The sequence below is a fragment of the Acomys russatus genome, chromosome 16 (genome assembly GCF_903995435.1).
Source record: "Acomys russatus chromosome 16, mAcoRus1.1, whole genome shotgun sequence".
Taxonomy (NCBI): domain Eukaryota; kingdom Metazoa; phylum Chordata; class Mammalia; order Rodentia; family Muridae; genus Acomys; species Acomys russatus.
Window position 1 is genome coordinate 40,476,788 of NC_067152.1, and position 14,933 is coordinate 40,491,720.

The following is a 14,933-nucleotide window of genomic DNA, read 5'->3' on the forward strand; positions in this document are numbered from 1 at the left end:
AAAATAATAATTATAATTAATAATAATTATGCATCCACTGGCACTTATGGTCATTTTTCCTTTCCTCTTTTTTTGTTTTTTGGCACAGGGTTTCCCTGTGTAGCCTTGGCTATCTAGATCACTTCTCACTTTGTAGACCAGGCTGGCCTTGAGCTCACAAAGATCTGCCTATGATTAAAGGCCTGTGCCACCACAGCCTGGCCTTTCTTTTTTTTTTTTTTTTTTTTTTTTTTTTTTTTTTAAGAGCTGGGGTAGAGAGAGGGCTCAGAGGTTAAGAGCACTGGCACACGTCCTGAGTTCAATTCCCAGCAACCATATGGTGGCTCACAACCATTTATAATGTGATCTGATGCCCTTTTCTGGAGGGCAGCCACACATGCAGGCTGAACATTGTATACATAATAATTAAATCTTTTAAAAAAGAAAAAATTTGGTCTAGACTGGCCTCCAACCCAGTACTGAGCTGAGGATGACCTTTGAACTCTTGGTTTGTTTGTTTTGGTTTTGATTTTCAAGACAGAGTTTCTCTGTGTAGCCTTGGCTGTCCTGGACTCACTTTGTAGACCAGGCTGTCCTTGAACTCACAGTGATCCTCCTGCCTCTGCTTCCAGGAGTGCTGGGATTGTAGTCATGCACCACCGCGCCCAGCAACCTTTGAACTCTTGGTCTTTCTGCCTTCCCATCCTAAGACGTGAACCATCAAACCGTGGCCACTATTTTGATGTGATAGCAAGGCATTGCTAGGAGCTAGGAGCTTAGACTAAAATTCACTTCACAACTTTTTTCTGTCGTATCAGTGCATGCTTTTGGGCTAATCTGGGAGCGGGTAGGTGTGTCCAGGAAGAGACCCAAGAGAGGTGGGGCGGGGCCTTGGCAGAGCCTTGTGCTGGGTGGGGCCAGTCTTCTCTTAGGGCTGGACATGGGGCGGGGCCTGGGCGGGGCGGGGCCCGATCGAGTCCGGAGCGGGTAGTAGCGGCTTTGGCAGTGGCAGTGGACTCGCTGCAGTTTGCCCAAGCCATGCCGGCGGCGCGCGTGGAGTACATCGCGCCCTGGTGGGTCGTGTGGCTGCACAGCGTCCCGCACCTCGGCCTGCGCCTGCAGCGGGTGGACAGCACCTTCAGCCCCGGCAACGAGACTTACCAGGAGGTAAGATCCGAGGCACCGAGAGGGACCCTCAAAGCTGAGGCGGGAGCCAGAGCCGGCCCGCACGCGCCCAGGTTCCCACTCCATCCTCTCTTGCCTCGGCAGCCCGTACTCTCCGCGTCTCTTAGACCCCTTTGGCCTCCAGTTGGGTCCTCTCCGCTCTCTGGGACCCCTTCGCCGGGACGCTTGTCATAACTGGGAAACTTGGGGTTCGTAAAGCTGAAAAGGTGGGAGTAGAGTACGCTGGGAAAGGAGAGGAAGGGACGGCGAGGCTGCGCGGGCGAAGGGGGAGTTGAGCCGTCCAGAGACTTACGGTGGGGGTGGGGCGTCTGAGTCGGGGAGACTGACAGTGTGTGGGTGTGTTAGGGGTGTTCCGAAGGTCTCCTCCCAAGACTCGAGCACCAGACGTTTTCTCTTCCGGTTCTGATGGCTTGAGAGAAGTTTAGGCAGAAACTGACTTGAATCTCCAGCCAGAGTCCTCAGCGCTCCTTTTCCCCCTGCCCCAGCCTGCAGGATAGGAGCCGCTTCCAATACCTTTGCCTTGGCCCCTTCTCAAAGGCTACGGGGCTGAAAGAAGCAGCGTGGGTAAAGAAGCGGCGAGGGTAACTAACCTCTTGGACGCCAAACCCCACAGCTGTTTGAGTCAAGAAAGGATGGTGGCTTCGGTCCTGCAGCTGTCCTAGTGTCTCTCTACACCTTCTGGGTCCTAAAATCCCGAGGTCTTGGTTCCCGGGCCAGCTACCCTCCTCAGCCTTACACGCAGGGACCTTTCCCCCTGCGGCTTTGGTGGTCAAATGGAAGCTTCTGACCTCCCTTCCAGACCCAGCTACAGTCTCTCAGCCCATATCCACCTCGGTCGGGCCCGGCTGAGAGTCCCCTCTGCTAGGTCAAAGATTCAGGAGCTGGGGCAAGCTGGGAAGAGGCCCATTATTACTAGTTCAGAGCTCTGTGCCCTGTTGGGACTTTGACCTTCACCTTCAGTGGCAAGGCACCATCTCCTAATCTCTAGTGGGGCAGTCCGCTGATCCGGGCTTATCTAGACTGCCCAGGAGTAGCTTCTTGTCCTCTCTGACAGTCTTCATTCTGAGGCAGGGGGCTGCTGATCCCTGTGCTGTGGCCTGGCTGCTGGGGGGCAATGCAGCACTAACACTACCGGATCTATGCACCACCCACCCCAGTCTTGTCTGGCCATGGAAGGAAGGCCTGTCCCCTGAGCTGCCGGCATAGCTCCAGGGAGTCTCCCTTCAGCAAGTGCTGTGTTGGGGGTGGTGCTGAGATCCCATATCCTGTGCTCTGGGTTCCGATCATATTTTCTCCTCTCCCCTGGGGGGGAATCTAGCCCCTCAGCTGGGTCAAGGAGACTCCTGGCTGGGAGAGGGATGGTGTGAGTAATCCCTCATCCCCACAACCTGAGCCTGACTCCACCCACCCAGTCTATGGATAGATAAATGGCACTTGTGTAGTGTGTGTGAGTCCCACTCACAGTCCCTGCCTCCAGGGTCCTGACCCCAAACCTTTTGTTCTGGCTCTTTCCCACGACCACTATACATGTCCCAGCCCTACTTCCATCCTGGTTCAGCTATAGGTGGAAGCAAAGCTCTGGGAGATGAATGTGGTGGGCCTTACCGGAAGTCTGGCATTGGCTCTTATTTGAGGCCACCCCTATTTTGCTAAGTTCCCTTGTTGTCTGACCACTGGTCTCTTGTCCTCCTTAGCGCAGGAGTTAGACAGCCAGTCGGTTCACAGTGTAGCCTGGGTGCCTTCTGATATAAGTTGGCATGGTCCTCAGCAAATTTAATTTGAGTCTGAGTGTTATGCCAGGGCCTGGGTGCCATGCTAACCAGGGTAGCAGTGGCTGAGGCATCTCTTGAAGCCAGCATAGTTTGAGACAGGGGATTGCTATTCCACGGGCTGAGTTTGTGTTCCAGTTCTATGCTGTTCTGACCACAGACAGATGAGAATTTTTTCCCTCCATGTAATTCCATGAGTTATTCTACTGAGAGTTTGAAGTCCAGGCATTTGCCTAGGACATAACAGGACCCAGTGATGCAGCCATTAAACAAGTGGCCTTGAGTGACTTGTGTCTAAGGACAGTGCCCTATAAAGAGAGAGCTGAAGACCCGGGCAAGGGAGACTGGGGGAAGGGGGGAAGTGCAAGCTACAGCCACAAACAGTGGGGGCTTTAAGGGTCAGTGCTTGCGTGAGTGAGTGCGTGCGTGCATGCCCACACATTCACATACACACCTGTGTAGGTAGGCTGGAAATAGGCACTTAGACTCCAGGAATGACTATGGTGTGCTTGGGACCTAGAAAGCAAAGTGGGGCTTAGAAGAGCAGATGGCTGAGGAACTGCAGCCTGGCAAGCACACTGTGATCAAGAACGTCCCTGAGCAAGAAGGCCCTGCTCACTCCCTGGGATTTTCTGAACCCTGGTCCTCCATCTTGCCAGCCCTTGATATATATGTGTACGTATGTGTGTGTGTGTGTATTTTTTTTTTTTTTAAGACAGGATGTCATGTAGCCCAGACTGGTATTTAACTTCTTGATGACAATGGTATTGAACCCCTGCCTCTACCTCCAGAGAGGTAGGAATACAGGTGTGTGTCTCCATGCCCTGTTTAGAGGTGCTGGGGCTAGAACCCGGCACTTCCCACATGCTGGACTCTTCCAGCTGTATCACCATTCACCCCTCCTCTTTTTTTTTTTTTTTTTTTTTTTTTTTTTTTTTATCTATCTATTTACTTATTTACTTTTGAGGCAAGGTCTCCCTGTGTAGTTGAGGCTAGCTTCCAACTGGTAATCCATCTGCAACTTCTGCTGGGCTCTGTCTCCGTAGCGGAGAGTAACCTAGATCCCCATCCCAGATTTCATCCCCTTTGACAGGAGAACAAGCCTGGAAGTGGGAGATTATCCCTGCTTCAGAGAACTAGCAAAAGGACCCAAGAGCTCAGGGTGGGAAGCTGGTGGCCAGGACCATAATCACTGCTTGGGAAGGAGACTCAAGCTGGCTAGCTGCCCAGTGGGCAGTGCTCAGGACAGTTAGAAAGTCACAAAGTTTGGCTGTGTCTCTCTGAGAAGCCACTTCAGCAGTTCCCTCCTCGTCTGGGGAATTGTCACCCTCACCGTCCACTCATGGGAGGCCAGACCCTGATGATGTCATGTCCATAGTACTTCCTGTTGGAGTTGAGGACAGCACACCAGCCGGGCCTTCTGCAGGCCGTGTGTTAGGAGGCGTGGGAGATGTTTGTTGTCGAGGTTTGCTTTGGCTTTTCTCCTTCACTGAGTCCCCAGGGAGAGGTTGAGCATGTAGCTCAGTTGTGAGTGTGTTGCTTAGCCTGCACAAAACCCTGAGTTCCATCCCCAGCACGCCATAAAACTGCCTGTGGTGGCACACACCTGGAATCCCAGCCCTTGGGAGGCAGAGACCAATGGATCTTTATGAGTTCTAGATCAGCCTGGTCGATATAGTGAATTCCAGCACAGACAAGGTTGTAGAGAGACCCTGCCTAGAGAAAGAAAGAAAGAAAGAACCTAAAGAGAAAAGAAAGAAAGAAAGAAAGAAAGAAAGAAAGAAAGAAAGAAAGAAAGAAAGAAAGAAAGAAAGAAAGATAGATAAAAAAAATAAATTAAATAAACACAAAAAGTCACTTTTGGCTTCATAAGGACTTTTGAGGCCAGCCTGGGCTATAGGCTCTGTCTTTTTTTGCCCCAACCAAGTGCATTGAAGACAAATTACAGAATTCTGGGAGAGCAACAGGATGCCCTGGCTCAGCTGGAGGCAGATCTGAGGAGGAAAAGGCAGGCTTTAGAGCCCAGCCCCATGGGGGAAGAGCCAAGGCCAGGAAGAGGAAGCCTGGTCATTCCATCTGAACATAGTGTCATGGTCATCAGGCAGTCACGCCAGTTCCCTAAGGGGTTAACCCTTCCCAGGCTTTGAGGTGGTGTCCTCCCTATAGAGCTGTGAGGAGAGGCCACCTGCCTCCAGCAGAGACTAGCACACTACTGAAGTTGTCACCCTTATTCCCTTGGAGTCTGTCGTCAGTGCCCGCTGCTGTCCCCCTAACCTGAGTCCCAGGGTGGTGCTGACTACAAACCATCAGTCAGAAGTAACTGAAGGAGCTTTGATGACAGGCTGAGTTTGGGCATGGTGCTGGGGCAGGCAGTAGTGGGGGTGGGGCAGTAGGAGGACTGGCCTTTCTAAGCTCTGGCCATTGCTTGAGGGTGTATGAGCGTAATTACCCACCCCCTCTCCCATTCCCCCTCCATCCCATGCATGCACTAGTTAGAAGCAGAAACATGGCGGGTTGGAGCAGCAGGTGACACCAAGTTGACTAGACTTCCCTCTGTCTTCCCCACCCATCCCCTCTTTTCTTTATACTTTTCTTCCCCTTTCTATCCCCTTGGCCCTTGACCCACCAACAGCGCAGCTTCCAGCTCTAATCCTTCAGCTGCCCAGGGTTCTTGGGGTGAGCAGCTAACAAGCCTGGTCCCACCTGCATTTGACCTTCGTACTCAGGGCCTTCTTGCACTGGCCTGTGTTATCAGTGACCTAATTGAGGCTAACTGCCTGACCTGGAGAGGGCCCAGGCCCAGGGTTGTCCAGGAGACCTAGGCTGCAGGAGTTCAGGGGAGATCCACAGGAAATCTAGGCTCCCAATTTCTAGGAATCAGAAATCTGGGATCCAACTATGAAAAGCTGTGGAGCAGGTTTGTAGAGACTGGAAAGATAATCGCTGTGTCTCATCTCCCTCCTCAGTTGGGGGCACCTCATAGAGCCAATGCTTCCTTCTGCTTGGAGTGAACACAGAAGAGAAGAGACCCCCTGGGAGTGAAGGTATCAGGGTCATTAGCTTGGCAACACAAGTCATTATTGAAAATACATCCAGGGGTAATGATAAATTGGCTCAGAGGATAAAGGCACTTGCCACCAAACCTGATGATCCAAATTCAATACCCAGGACCCACATTGATGCCCTAAAGCTGTCCTCTGACCACCACACTAGAGATGTAATAAACATAAAATATATATCTATTCATAATAACTTACTGGAATGTACCCATTCTTAACTCTTCAGCTTAGTCAATTGTTTTTATTCTTAAAGGTGTGTGTGTGTGTGTGTGTTGGATATATACACGTGTGCGGGTATACATGCCTATTTATACATGGAGGGCAGAAGACATTGGGTGTCTGGTTCTAGCACATTTGGCCTATTCCCTTCAGACAGGATCTCACTGTGCTTGTAGGCTGGGGGCCAACAAGCCTTCCTGTCTCTCCTCTATATTTCTGGGGTTACAGGTGTGCATGAAGTGTGTGTGTGTGTGTGTGTACAGCTTTTACATAGGAGCTGGGGTGCAAACTCAAGACCTTGTGCTTGGTAGCAAGTATTGTTACCACGGAGCCATCTCCACAGCACTCAGCATGTATGTAACACAGCACCCTGAAGCCCGGCCTGGTGGCCCATGACCAGCACAAACATATGATCCGTGTCAGGTGTGCCCTTGACCACCCAAGGCAAATGCTGCGTCTGCTTCCATTCCCACTGCCACGTGTGATCGTCTGTCATGCCTGTGTAGTATTCCATTGTATGACTACTGCCTGGCCTGTGTCTTTCTGAGGAACAGCTGTGCTGTTTCCAGTGTTTGACAACTGCTGCCAGACTAAGTGACCGTGAACTGTTGTATGTGGATCTTGGGGGGATGGTTGGTGACACACACCCTCTTTTTTATGAAGTAGAACTGTGGGGTCACAGTGTGTATAAAAGCATAGTGGCCTAAAAATTGTCTAAGGGGGGGGGATAGCTGCTTCTTAGCAGTGGGATTTCAGGGCCTATACGAAAAGTGTGGGGCTTGTTTTTAGTTTTTGGAAACAGGATCTCATTCTGGAGTCCAAATTGGCCTTGAGGGTTTTGACTGCTAGGATTATGGGCACAGATGTGTGCCACCATGCCCAACCACAGAGTGTCATTTCTAGAGCTGGGTGTGGTGGGACACACCACCCTGGCACTTACAGGAGAGAAGTACCAAGAGTGCAAGGAAAACCTGGGCTACATAGTGAGCCCAGGGGCAATGTGGAGACCATATCTTAAAAAAAAAAAAAAAAAAAAAAAAAAAAAAAGCTAAATTAAAATTAAAAACCAACAGTGGCATTTGCACCCACAAGGCTCTGTGTGTTGGTCCCTGAGGTGTGAGTCAGTTTGAAGGAGAAGTTAAGCGGCTGGGGGACAAAATTGTTAACTTCTGGTGACATTCGTCTGCCACTTCTGCACTTGAAAACCCTTGAATGAGTGACGGTTGACAAGGGGTCGGCTCTAGCTTTATTCTGATCTTGGGAATTCTGTTGTTGTCATTTATCCTAGCTAGGGTTCTATTGCTGTAAAGAGACACCATGACCATTTCAACTCTTATAAAAGAAAACATTTAATTGGGGCTGGCTTAAAGTTTAGAGGCTTAGGCCATTATCATTGTGGGAGGAAACACGGAGGCACACAGGCAGACATGGTGCTGGAGGAGCCAAGAGTTCTTACATCTGGATCAGCAGCGGAAAGAGACAGTGACACTGGGCCTGGCTTGAGCATCTGAAACCTCAAAGCCCACACACCCCCATCCCCAGTGACCTACTTCCTCCAACAAGGCCACGCCTCCTAATGGCGCCACCCCCTGTGGGCCTATGGGGGCCATTTTCATTCAAACCACCACACTGTTGCTTATTGTTGAGTTTTGAGATGGGGTCTCACATGGCTCAGACAGACCTCAAATCACATATGTAACCAACGATGACGTTGAGCTTCTGACCCTCCAGCTTTCTGCAGGCCCACCTAGCAGCTCAGGGTTTTCAAAGGAAGCTATCAGGAGGCCTGGGTGTCCCAGCTAGGTGGGATTATAGGTGTGCACCTCCATGCCCAGTTTTATGCTGGGTGTGGAAAACTGGCCTTCTAGCTTGCCTGTGTCACATCCTCAGCTTCTAGCTCTGACTATGACAGTCTTGGCCCAGTGTGGGCTTTAGGGTCTCACTTGTTCTCCAGCTCCAGAGAGGTGCTGTGCTTCTGTCAGAGGCCGCTCGCAGTGTGGTGACTTTGTGTCGTGAACTTTTAAAGCTCCCCCTTCCCTCCTTTGCTGAAGGAGATGCCTTCCAGCAAGATTGGCAGTGACTTTCCACCTTCTCACTGGACAGGAGCCCCTTGAGGTCATTCTAAGGGGCAGGTGTGCTACGGAGTGGTCCAGGCCCCTTGTCTCACCTTCCACCTCCCTGAGGAGGGAGGATGACTTCCCATCCATGCTTGAGTGTTGCCCAGGTGCTAAGTGAACTGAGGCATCTCCTTTGTCCTCTCAGTTGTCCTCATCACCTCCAGGTTTGTCTCTAAGGCTAACCCTGTCCACCCAGGGTTGGCATCAGGGCAGCCCATGTCAGGGGTCCTTATGGCTGCCTGTATCTTCACAGGGATGGGCAGCTGAGCATCCACCCAGAGGGGTCATCTCCATACAGTCTACCCAGCCTGCAGTCACCATCTCTTGTGCTGCAGGTCACTTCCCTGCGCTCGGTGACCTGCAGCCTCCTGCTCTGATGATCGCTACCACCCACACAGGTTCCCTGACAAAAGCTCTAAGGAGAGCAACACCGCCCGCCCCCAAACTGGTACACTGGGGACTCTGGATGAGGGCATCATCGAGGCCGCATGGGAAGCCAGGAGACTGTCAGCTCAGGAACCTGACTTAGAGCCAGGTCCAGCCCTGGCTGGCAGCCAGTGATCCTGGGGCCATCTGGTGTCCATCTGGCCAAATAAAGGGATTGGAAGATGCTGTGGCGGGGGACACCTAGGCCTCCCAACAGACAACAGCTCCCTTTGAAAGCCCTGGCCTACTAGGTAGGCCTGAAGAGGTATCCCTACAAACCCCCTCAACATTCTGGCCTTACTGCGCCTACTGGCATATGTGTCAGTTGTCCCTGGCAGGGTATAGCAAGAAGAGCACCACGGATTATCTACCCTGGCTCCTACATACCCATCCTTGAGCACAGAGCTGCCTTCTAAGGACTCTGGGTAACCCCAGCACCTAAAATAGGCACATTTCATTTAGGCATAACAAGACAGGTCTGGCAAGGTAGAGCCTGGGAAAGGTAGCACCTGTGATCCTTCCTGGCCTGAGCTTAGTTTCACTTGCTATTTGAAGTGTCCTGCTTAGACTTTGTCTCTTTCCATTCCTTGTGGCCATAGGACTCGTTGTCCACAGTCCTGTTTGCAGCTGGCAGTTCTTTCTTGCTCTCCGGAGCGGCTCAGGGCTTGTCATCAGGCTGGGCCCAGACTACATCTTCATCCAGAAACCGGGGCTTAGGCATGCTTAGCTGTGTTAGTTATTTTTTGTCATTGCCATGACGAAATTCCTGACAAAAGAAGCTTAAAGAAGCGAGGGTTTAATTTGGCTTACGGTTGAAGGGGCATCCATCGTGGCAGCATGCAAAGCCGTTGGTCACGTTGCATCTGTGGTTAGGAGGCAGAGAGCTGAATGCTGGTGCCCAGCTGGCTTTCTCTTTTATATTCAGGCTGGAACTCCAGCCCATGGGATGGTCCCTCCCACATTTCCGGTGGATCCCTCCCACCTCTGTTAATGTAATCTAGAAGTGTGAGAGCACTTCTTGAAAGTGTGCACGTGCGCGCGCGCACACACACACACACACACACACACACACACACACACAAACATACATACACACTCCAGAGATTTGTCTCCTAGCAGATTCTGGATCCTACCGCTCTTGATAATGTTAATTATCACAACAGCTGCCCCCCCCCCAACCTCCCTCCCATCCCCTCCCTATTGCCTCCCCTCCCAAGCTATTGCCTAGCTTGTCCATTTCTCCACCCACCGTCCCGACCCTGGCACCCAAATATAGGGCAGGCTGTTTAGCGGGCTGGGCCTAAGGGTCTTGTGGAGCTCCTAAGACTCCCTGCCGGCTGCTGGGCCCAAAGCTGACACAGCCTGTCCCTCTTACAGTCGCTGCTCTTCCTGGGGGTGTTGGCTGCCATTGGCCTGGGCCTGAACCTCATCTTCCTCGCCGTTTACCTGGTGTGCACATGCTGCTGCCGGCGGGACCACACGGTGCAGAGCAAGCAGCCCAACTCATGCTGCGTCACCTGGACAGCGGTGGTGGCTGGGCTCCTCTGCTGGTGAGTGCCCCATGGGCAGGCTGCGTGGTTTCAAACTCAGCTTACAGGGGGGCAGGTGGGGAGGGGCACTCCACAGACACGATGATAGCCTGTGACCAGGACACCCCTCATGTCCATGTGACTCATCGGTGTCTAGCCACATTCACTGACCAAGCTAACACTTGAGTGAACAAACCTGTCTCCCAAAATGAATACTGTCTGGTTTTTGGCCAAACATGTGGGGGAAATCAGTCCCTAGTGTGGTGATGGGGGACTGCAAAGTGGCATCCCCAACCCTTCAACCAGACCAGGGCTAGGCCTCGCAGCCACATGGGTCCCTCCCTGAGTTGACCAGGTGGACAGTGGGCATTTCTTTTCTCTGCATCTACTGCCACCCTGGGTCTGCAAGATCAGAAGTTAGCCCCAATTGCTTCCATCATCATGCCCATAGCGGGGGGGGGGGGGGGCGGCTTTTGCACTCTGGCTGAGAAATGAGGGTCCCCAGCACTGTGTGAGGGCTTGTGCTACCTCTCCACCCACCCAGCCCCCAGCCCATGAGCATGCTAGCTCCATGTGTAGGAGCTGGTGTAGTTTTCTTGTTTCTGTATCTGCAGGTGTTTTTTCCCAATGTGTAAGTGCCCCTTGAGATGTTGAAGGGTGTGGGTCACCTTACTCTTGGACCTTTCTTTCTTTCTTTCTTTCTTTCTTTTTCTTGTTGAGACAGGGTTTCATTTCTCTGTGTAGCCCTGACTGTCCTGGAACTCACTCTAGACAAGGCTGGCCTCAAACTCAGAGATACACCTGCCCTGCCTCCTCCGGGATTAAAGGTGTACAACACTACCACCCGGCTCATATTTTTCTATTATGCTGTTTGTCAGCTTCATTGTTTATCAGCTTTTTTGGCCAGGATGGAGTATGACAACATGTTCATGATCTCATCTTGTTAGGCGCGTGTGGGGCTCACTGAAGCCAAAAGATAAGCCATTCTCAAAGCAGGGAGCAAGGACTAAGAACTGGTGACACTTGGAGCTGGAGTCAGGGCATGGAGGAAATTGTTCCTGCCCAAATAGGAAAGTCAAAGAACGGTCAGACTACCTGAAGAACTGGGGTGCTAAAACCCCTCTACCTGCTGTGGGGTATTCCAGGTGGCCAGGGAGACACACCAGCAATGCTTGCTCCAGGGCAGCGAGCCCTGGATTCCCAGAGAACTGAAGGTGCTCTTAGGTTTTCAGATAAGTACTTCCAGATAAGCCTATTGTCAGATATAATGTCATTAGAATAAAAAAACACCATAGCCAGGCACACACCTCTAGTCCCAGCACTTGGGAGGCAGAGGCAGGAAAATCTCTGAGTTCGAGGCCAGCCTGGTCTACAGAGCAAGTTCCGGGACAGCCAAGGCTGTTACATAGAGGAACCCTGTCTTGAAAAACAAACAAACAAAACAAAAAAGAGCACTGCCTGCTCTTCCAGAGGACCTAAGCACCCACATGGTGGCTCACAACCAGCTGGATTGGGGGCCAGGGGATGTCAATATCAGGGGTCCTACACCTTTCTGGCTTCTGCAGGTACCAGGCACATTTGGTGCAGAGACACACACTCAGGCAAAACACCCCTACATATGAAATAAAATTGGAGGGAAAAAAAAAGCAGAAAAGGGGAGTTTTCAGAATAGTTGAGCTAAAGAGAAGGAGGAAGAGGAGGAGGAAAAACTCAAAACAGAAGGGGTCATTGTGTGGCAGGATTCCTCCCAGGCAGCATTCTACAACTGGTTCCAGGCAAGAGGACATCAGCAATTAAAAAAAAAATTTTTTTTTTCCTTCTGTCTTTTTTCACCCTATACAGTGTTTCTCTGTGTACCCTTGGCTGCCCTGGAACTTGTTTTATAGACCAAGCTGGCCTTGAACTCACAGAGATCCTCCTGACTCTGCCTCCTGAGTGCTGGGATTAAAGGTGAGCACCACCACCTCCCAGCTACCTTTTTTGGTTGTTGCTGTTGTTTGGGTTTTTGTTTGTTTTTGTTTTTCTAGACAGGGTTTCTCTTGTTATATGGAGCCCTGGCTGTCCTGGAGTCTCTTTGTTGACTAGGCTGGCCTTGAACTCACAGCAACCTACCTGCCTCTACCTCCCCAGCACTGGGATTAAAGGCTGTGCACCACGACGCCTGGCTTTATTTTTGAAGCATGCTTTTCCGCTGTGAGTGTTTTACCTGTACACTTGACACCTCCAGCGATACTGTGGAGAAAGATGGACAGAGCAATGGTGTGGTGATGCGAACTCAGGCTGGGGTTGTGCTGTTTCTTAATGTAAAGAACACTGACGAGAGCAGGCATGGTGGTACCCACCTTTAGTCCCAAAACTCAGGAGGCAGAGGCAGGCAGATCTCTCTGAGTTCAAGACCAAATGAATAGGACATCCAAGCTACAGTTGTCTCAAGAAGGGAGAGAGGGAGGGAGAGAGGGAGAGAGGGAGGGAGGGAGGGAAAGAAGGATAAGCATGTGCATGTGTGTCATGCATGTGCACCCTCTTGCACTTTTCTTTCCGCAATTTGGAGTTACGGATGAGAACTCAGGAGGCTGTTTGATTGGCCCCTGTGATCCCTGGAGGGGTGGACCTCATAGAATATGAGGGATGATAGAGTTAAAATTGCAAATGATTTACCCAGGCTGGAGTGTTGGATTCAAGCCAACCATGAAATTTCACACAGATGGATTTCAAGCTTGTCTTTTGGTTAAAATCAATAGGAAAGAGAAGAGACTCAGCTTGACTGTTCCTGAGGAGAAAGTTCTGGGAGGGCCTGTTTACCGACCATGATGTCGGTGAGGGCACAAGGGCAGGCCAGTAGGGGGAGAGTCCTAGAGCATTAACATGCATTCACACATGCAATGCACACACGCATGCACGCACCCACCAACCAGCTCCCCATACTCTGCTCAGTGCCAGTTGAAGAGTGACATTGTAAACCAGGCATGGTGGCCCATGCTTGCAATCCCATCAAGAGATGGAAATAGGGTGAGGGAGACAGGAGTTCAAGGTCATCCTCTGCTATACTGTGGATACATGAGACCCTGTCTCAAGTGTCTGTCACAGAGAACAGAAGGCAAGAGATGACAAAGGAGCCACTTTGAGCTATCAGATGTGGTTTGTGGCAGAATTGGAGACTTGTTCCAGCCACCCCGAAGCACGAATCAGAAGCCAGAGGGTTCTGGGTTAAACAAGACAGGCAGGCCTCAGCTCTGTAAGGGAGAACTTGATGACAGCTAAAACTTCATAGAGAGGACTAGATTGGGGAAAGTCAGGGGTTGGGGGTGGGGGAATCAGGGAGTCCAGGGATTTTGACCATGTGTCAGGAGGGACCTGGAGGTTAGCATTGAGTGTGTCAAATCAGATCTCAGAGCCCCATCAGAGCCACCGAATCATAACCCCCAGGCTTGTCTGCAGTTTTGTGCCTTTCAGAAATATCTAGCCAGCCAGGACAAGCAGGCTTCTGCTGGGTCACTTTGGGTGGCCCCCTCACTTTCCCCCTTAGACAACACCCCCTCATCCCAAGCCCCAGAGTACAGCTCCCCAGCAAAAGTCAAAAAAAGCCCACACTGTGGTTGTTTGTGGTGGCTTTTATTCCCAGTTCCCCAAACCTGGAACCAAGTAAAAGATATCCTTCAGTAGCTGAGTGAATAAATAAACTTGGACACATTTGGACAATGAAATATTATGCAGAGCTGAAAGGAAATGTCTTGTCGAGCCATGAAAGACACTGGGAACCTTGAATGCCTGCCACCAAGGCAAAGGAGTGATCGGAAGAGGCTGTGTGCTGTGGCTCCAGCTGTAGAACATTCTAGAAAAGGCCCTGGACACTGTAAGGCCTGGGATGAGAGGAGGAGGGGAATAGGCAGAGTGCAGGCGAGTTTTAGGGCAGGGATTGTTGTGATGGAAAATACCTGACACTGTGTCATTGTGGGCCTTGGTTCCTGTGTTCCCACTGGGTTACCAGTTGGATCAAGGACTCTGCTTCATAAAGGAAGTCATAAAGATTCATTTATTTATTATGTGTACAGTATTCTGCCTCCACGTGTGCCTGCACACCCAAAGAAGGCACCAGATCTCATAGTAGCCACCATGTGGTTGCTGGGAATTGAACTCAGGACATTTAGAAGAACAGACAGTGCTCTTAACCTCTGAGTCATCTCTCCAGCCCTAAAATATTTATTTATTTTTATTTTATGTGTATGGATGGTTTACCTACGTGTGTGTCTGGGCACCATGTGCACACAGTACCTTTGGAGACCGGAAGACGGTGCCAGGTCCTCCTGGAAGTAGAGTTATGATGGTGTGAGTGCTGGAAACTGAAAGTGGGTCCTCTGGAAGAACAGCCATTGCTCTTAACCATTGAGCCATCTCTACAGCCCTAAAAGCTAGCTAGCTATTTTATTTATTTATTTATTTATTTATTTATTTATTTGTTTATATTATTCAAGGCAGGGTTTCTCTGTGTATCAGCTTTGACTGTCTGTCCTGGAACTTACTATGTAGATCAGGCTGCCCTCAGACTCACAGAGATCTGCCTACCTCTGCCTCCCAAGAAGTGGGATTAAAAAGGTGTGCCACCATGCCCAGCTATAGAAACATTTTTTTTTAAAAGATAACTGCAAGGGC

At 50.8% G+C, this 14,933-nt stretch overlaps 1 protein-coding gene across 1 annotated transcript in view; it reads left to right on the top strand.

The window, feature by feature from the left end:
• Positions 1-956: 956 nt before the first annotated feature.
• Positions 957-14,933, top strand: part of Ttyh2 (tweety family member 2) — a 38,500-nt gene continuing 24,523 nt past the window's right edge. Inside the window, exons 1-2 of the mRNA XM_051158994.1 lie at positions 957-1,146; positions 10,132-10,304. Of these exons, the coding sequence (XP_051014951.1) occupies positions 1,018-1,146; positions 10,132-10,304 (302 nt within the window). The 5' untranslated portion in view covers positions 957-1,017. The remainder of the gene's footprint in view (positions 1,147-10,131; positions 10,305-14,933) is intronic.